Source organism: Anser brachyrhynchus (genome assembly GCF_964034855.1).
Source record: "Anser brachyrhynchus genome assembly, chromosome: Z".
Taxonomy (NCBI): Eukaryota; Metazoa; Chordata; class Aves; order Anseriformes; family Anatidae; genus Anser; species Anser brachyrhynchus.
Window position 1 is genome coordinate 38,545,861 of NC_137697.1, and position 4,642 is coordinate 38,550,502.

Genomic DNA, 4,642 nt, shown 5'->3' on the forward strand with positions numbered 1-4,642 from the left:
CCTGTCACTGGTGTTAACGGAGAAAAGGTCTCCTGCCTCTCGACACCCCCTTACGAGGAAGTTGTAGACTGTGATGAGGTCTCCCCTCAGCCTCCTCTTCTCCAGGCTGAACAGGCCCAGTGACCTCAGCCGCTCCTCATACGTCTTCCCCTCTAGGCCCTTCACCATCTTTGTCGCCCTCCTCTGTACACTCTCCAGCAGTTTAATGTCCTTCTTGTACTGTGGTGCCCAGAACTGCACACAGTACTCGAGGTGAGGCCGCACCAGCGCAGAGTAGAGCGGGACAATCACCTCCCTTGACCTACTAGCGATGCCGTGCTTGATGCACCCCAGGACACGGTTGGCCCTCCTGGCCGCCAGGGCACACTGCTGGCTCATATTCAACTTGCTGTCTACCACGACCCCCAGATCCCTCTCTTCTAGGCTGCTCTCCAGCGTCTCATCGCCCAGTCTGTACGTGCAGCCAGGGTTTCCCCGTCCCAGGTGCAGGACCCGGCACTTGCTCTTATTGAACTTCATGCGGCTGGTGATCGCCCAGCTCTCTAACCTATCCAGATCCCTCTGCAAGGCCTTTCCACCCTCATTCGAGTCCACAACTCCTCCAAGTTTGGTGTCATCAGCAAACTTGCTCAAAATACCTTCTATTCCTACATCCAGATCGTTTATAAAAATATTGAAAAGTACCGGCCCTAAAATGGAGCCTTGAGGGACCCCACTGGTGACCGCCCGCCAGCCTGACGCAGCCCCATTTACCATAACCCTTTGGGCCCTGCCCATTAGCCAATTGCTCACCCATCGTATGATGTTTTAATTTAGCTGTATGGTGGACATTTTGTCCAGTAGGATCCTATGGGAAACCGTGTCAAAAGCCTTGCTGAAGTCCAAAAAAATCACATCAGCTGGTTTCCCTTGGTCCATCATACGGGTGATCTTATCATAAAAGGAAATCAGGTTAGTTAGGCAGGACCTACCCTTCACAAACCCATGCTGGCTGGGACCAATGACTGCTTTGTCCCCCAGGTGAGCCTCAATAAGTTCGAGAACCATCTTCTCCATGATTTTACCAGGCACTGACGTGAGACTGACAGGCCTGTAATTGCTAGGGTCTTCTTTCTGACCCTTCTTGTAAATCAGCACAACATTTGCCAGCTTCCAGTCTACTGGGACCTCCCCAAATTCCCAGGATCGTTGAAAAATAATTGAGAGAGGTTCCGCGATGACGTCCGCCAGCTCTTTCAGCACCCGGGGATGAATCCCATCCGGACCCATGGACTTGTAGGGATCCAGGTGGAGTAGCAAATCCCGCACACGTTCAGGGTCGGTTGGAAGTTTGTCATCCCCACCGTCCCGGTACTCCAGCTCAGGGCACCCTGGGTCCCGAAGCCCATCATCGGCATTGAAGACAGAGGCAAAGAAGGCGTTAAGCATCTCTGCTTTGCCTATGTCATTGTCTGTGAGGAGACCTTCCCTATCAAGGAGCGGCCCTATGTATTCTTTAGTTCTCCTTTTTCCATTCACATATCTGAAAAAGCCCTTTTTATTTTCTCTCACAGACACAACCAGCTTCAACTCTAGGTGTGCTTTGGCCACACGAATTTTCTGCCTACAAACACGAACAGCATCCCTGTATTCTTTACATGACACCTGGCCCTCCTTCCAGTAGCGAAACACTCTCTGTTTCCGCCTAATCTCCATTAGAATGTTCCTGGTCAGCCACGCCGGCCTCCTGCCCCGCCTGCCTGACTTGCGATATTTAGGAATTGCCTGATCTTGTGCTTCTAGGAGGCATCGCTTAAAGAATGACCAGCACTGGTGGACATCGAGGCCTTCAAGAGCAGTTTCCCAGGGGACCTTGCTGACTAGTTCCCTGAGCAGCCTGAAGTCCGCTTTCCCCATATCTAGGGATGAGGTTTTGGTGGCACTTTTCCTTCTGTCACCGTAAATTTTGAACTCAACCACTTCATGGTCGCTTTGACCAAGGCGGCCACCAACCACCACATCTCCCACCAGACCCTCCCTGTTTTCTAGCAACAGGTCTAGGAGGGCACCTTTCCTAGTTGGCTCCGTTAGCACCTGCACCAAGAAGTTATCATATAGGTGCTTCATGAACCTCCTGGACTTGCTCGTGTCAGCCGTGTGGCACTGCCAGTTAACGTCTGGCAAGTTGAAGTCCCCCATAAGGACAAGGGGAGTTAATCTCGAGGTCTCTCTTAGTTCTGTAAAGAATAATTTATCGGCGCTATCGTCCTGGCCAGGCGGTCTGTAATAGACTCCCACAACGACATCCCCTTTATTCGTTCGTCCCTTGATCCTTACCCAGAGGCTCTCAACTTTGCCATCGCCGACCTGAAGTTCCACACAGTCCAGCCCCTGCTTCACATACATCGCCACCCCACCACCTCGCCTACCCTGCCTGTCCCTCCTGAAGAGCCTGTAACCATCTATCGCAACACCCCAGTCACAGGACTCATCCCACCAGGTTTCGCTTATGCCGATGATGTCGTAGTTGCGGGACTGGGCCAGGACTTCTAGCTCATCCATTTTATTCCTCATACTGCGTGCATTCGTGTAGAAGCACTTCAGGTGCGTCTCCTTACACTCAGCACCTTGTGGATCTGCCCGAAGGACCTCACTGGTACCCAGCCCCTCTGATTCTAGTGTACCTTCCCTTAGGTCTTCACCGGCGTGCCTGGTTTTAGCCCCTTCCCCCTTCGACTCTAGTTTAAAGCCCTATCTATCAGCCCTGCCAACTCCTGACCATTTATGCATTTGCATAAATGCTTTTCTTTTATGTCAGAGAGTTTACACAAAATTAGCATAAAGTTCTGTATCACAAAACACTGCTCCATTTTTAAAAGTCGTAACAGTTAAGATTTTCCTCCTGCCTGTAGGTCCTTTATTTTCTTGGATCGATGGTTTTCAATCTACCTATTCTAAGAAGAAGGTTAATCTGGACTCTGCTAAATGCCTTGAATTCATATGATGGTAACTTGAAAACACTCTCCTTCACAGCGGGCTGAAGGTTTTCTATGACCTACCTTGCATTTTTAATCCTATTGCAATATGGGAAATTCTAGTATGGGTCGAAAAATTTTATTCTTTTTTCTTGCTTAGCAGTAAGTCAAATCACCAAATCAAAGAGTCTGAGTTGTGAAAGGAATCCAAAATAACTGGACACCCAGCTCAGACTGCAAAGAAGCAGAGCAAGTAGCTCCTCTCCATTTCCATGATATCACAGTCATGCATTCCAAACTGTCTGTAAATGTTAGAAAATAGACCTGAATAAGCTCTCAAGAGGTCATCTTGTCCATGCGTGTGCCCCAGTGCTAGATAACAGTGCTTTTCTCATTCCTTAGATTAGTTTATCTCCCCTATTCTTAAAAACCACAACTAGGCAGAGAAAGCACAACTTTTCCAGTGTGTAACTGTCCTCCCACAGAGAAAAACTATTTGCTTCTGCTTTGGAAGATCGTTTAATATCTTTTAAGAATTGTCATGCCCCTCCACTCACCTTATCTCTTTTGAAGCTCAAAATCTCCATTTCTTTCAAGTTCCTGCGTATCCTATTTTTGAAAGCTCTGAACATTTTTGCTGTTCTCTTCATGCCTCTCTCTAATTAGTTGTCAGCTTTTTCTAGGTGCCATGTGTGAATGGGACATTGTACAGTTATTAAGGCTTGGTGTTTTGGAAAGATTACTTCACATGTGCCATAAGCCAATTAAAACTCCTTTCTGCAACGTCTGCCTCGTTCACAATAGCACAACACTACTGACTCGTGTTTGGCTTCCCATCCGTCATAACTCTTACACCAACTACTGCAGCACTACTACCGAGCTGTTCCATCTCCCTCCCTTTACTTATGAAGGTGCCTTGCACTCGGCCATACTCCATCCTTTCTTTTTTCAGAAGTAAATTCTTCAGTTTATTCAGGTTGTTCTGAATTCCTATCCCATGCCCCCAGTTGGTGGCAGTACCTCCCACTTTGCTGGCATGTTGTGTGCTATCTGCAGACATACTTTCTGCTCCTTCATGTTGCTCGTTAGTTGCAAATCCATCATCTAGCATAAATCCTCTATGGTACCACACTCAGTATAAACTTCCAGTATGATGATAAATCACTGGTAACAGATGTCTGTATCCCAACCAATAGCTTTCATTCGTCCTGGAGAAATTTTATTGTCTGTTTATGTGATTGTCACTCAGCTAAGTCTGGGATTTAAAAGCAAAAGAAATGGGGAAAAAATTGTGACCATCACTAGACATTAGCTAAGATTTAAATAAAACTAAGTACAAGACTGTTTTCTTTGACTTGTGAGTATTTGAAATAACTTTACCACAGCCTCAGGTCCTCTCCGTGTTTATTTCCTCCAAGTAGCCAAACTATGTGTAACTTATGTACACCTAAATATATATATACTTTTTAGATAATGACAGCGAAAATTCAAATACACTTACGATTTCTACAGCTTTCAAAGGGGTTGCTTATTCTGTAATGCAGATGCAGATGTTAATGTTTAGCATCTGTTGTTGGTAAATACCACTTTAGAACAGCCTTCTCTCTGCCGTCTGGGGAAACAAAAAACCCTGATCTGCCTAGACTCTTTGGCTAGACTTTGCATCATGTACAATATTCACTGTGCTA

General features: G+C 46.8%; 1 protein-coding gene across 1 annotated transcript in view; it reads right to left on the reverse strand.

The window, feature by feature from the left end:
- The window catches only part of LOC308185188 (uncharacterized protein), a gene marked incomplete at its 5' end in the record, with an annotated part of 13,358 nt that extends 9,754 nt beyond the window's left edge, over nucleotides 1–3,604 (reverse strand). The window contains one exon of the mRNA XM_080572981.1: nucleotides 3,512–3,604. Coding sequence (XP_080429107.1) covers nucleotides 3,512–3,604 — 93 coding nt within the window. The remainder of the gene's footprint in view (nucleotides 1–3,511) is intronic.
- Nucleotides 3,605–4,642: the final 1,038 nt, after the last annotated feature.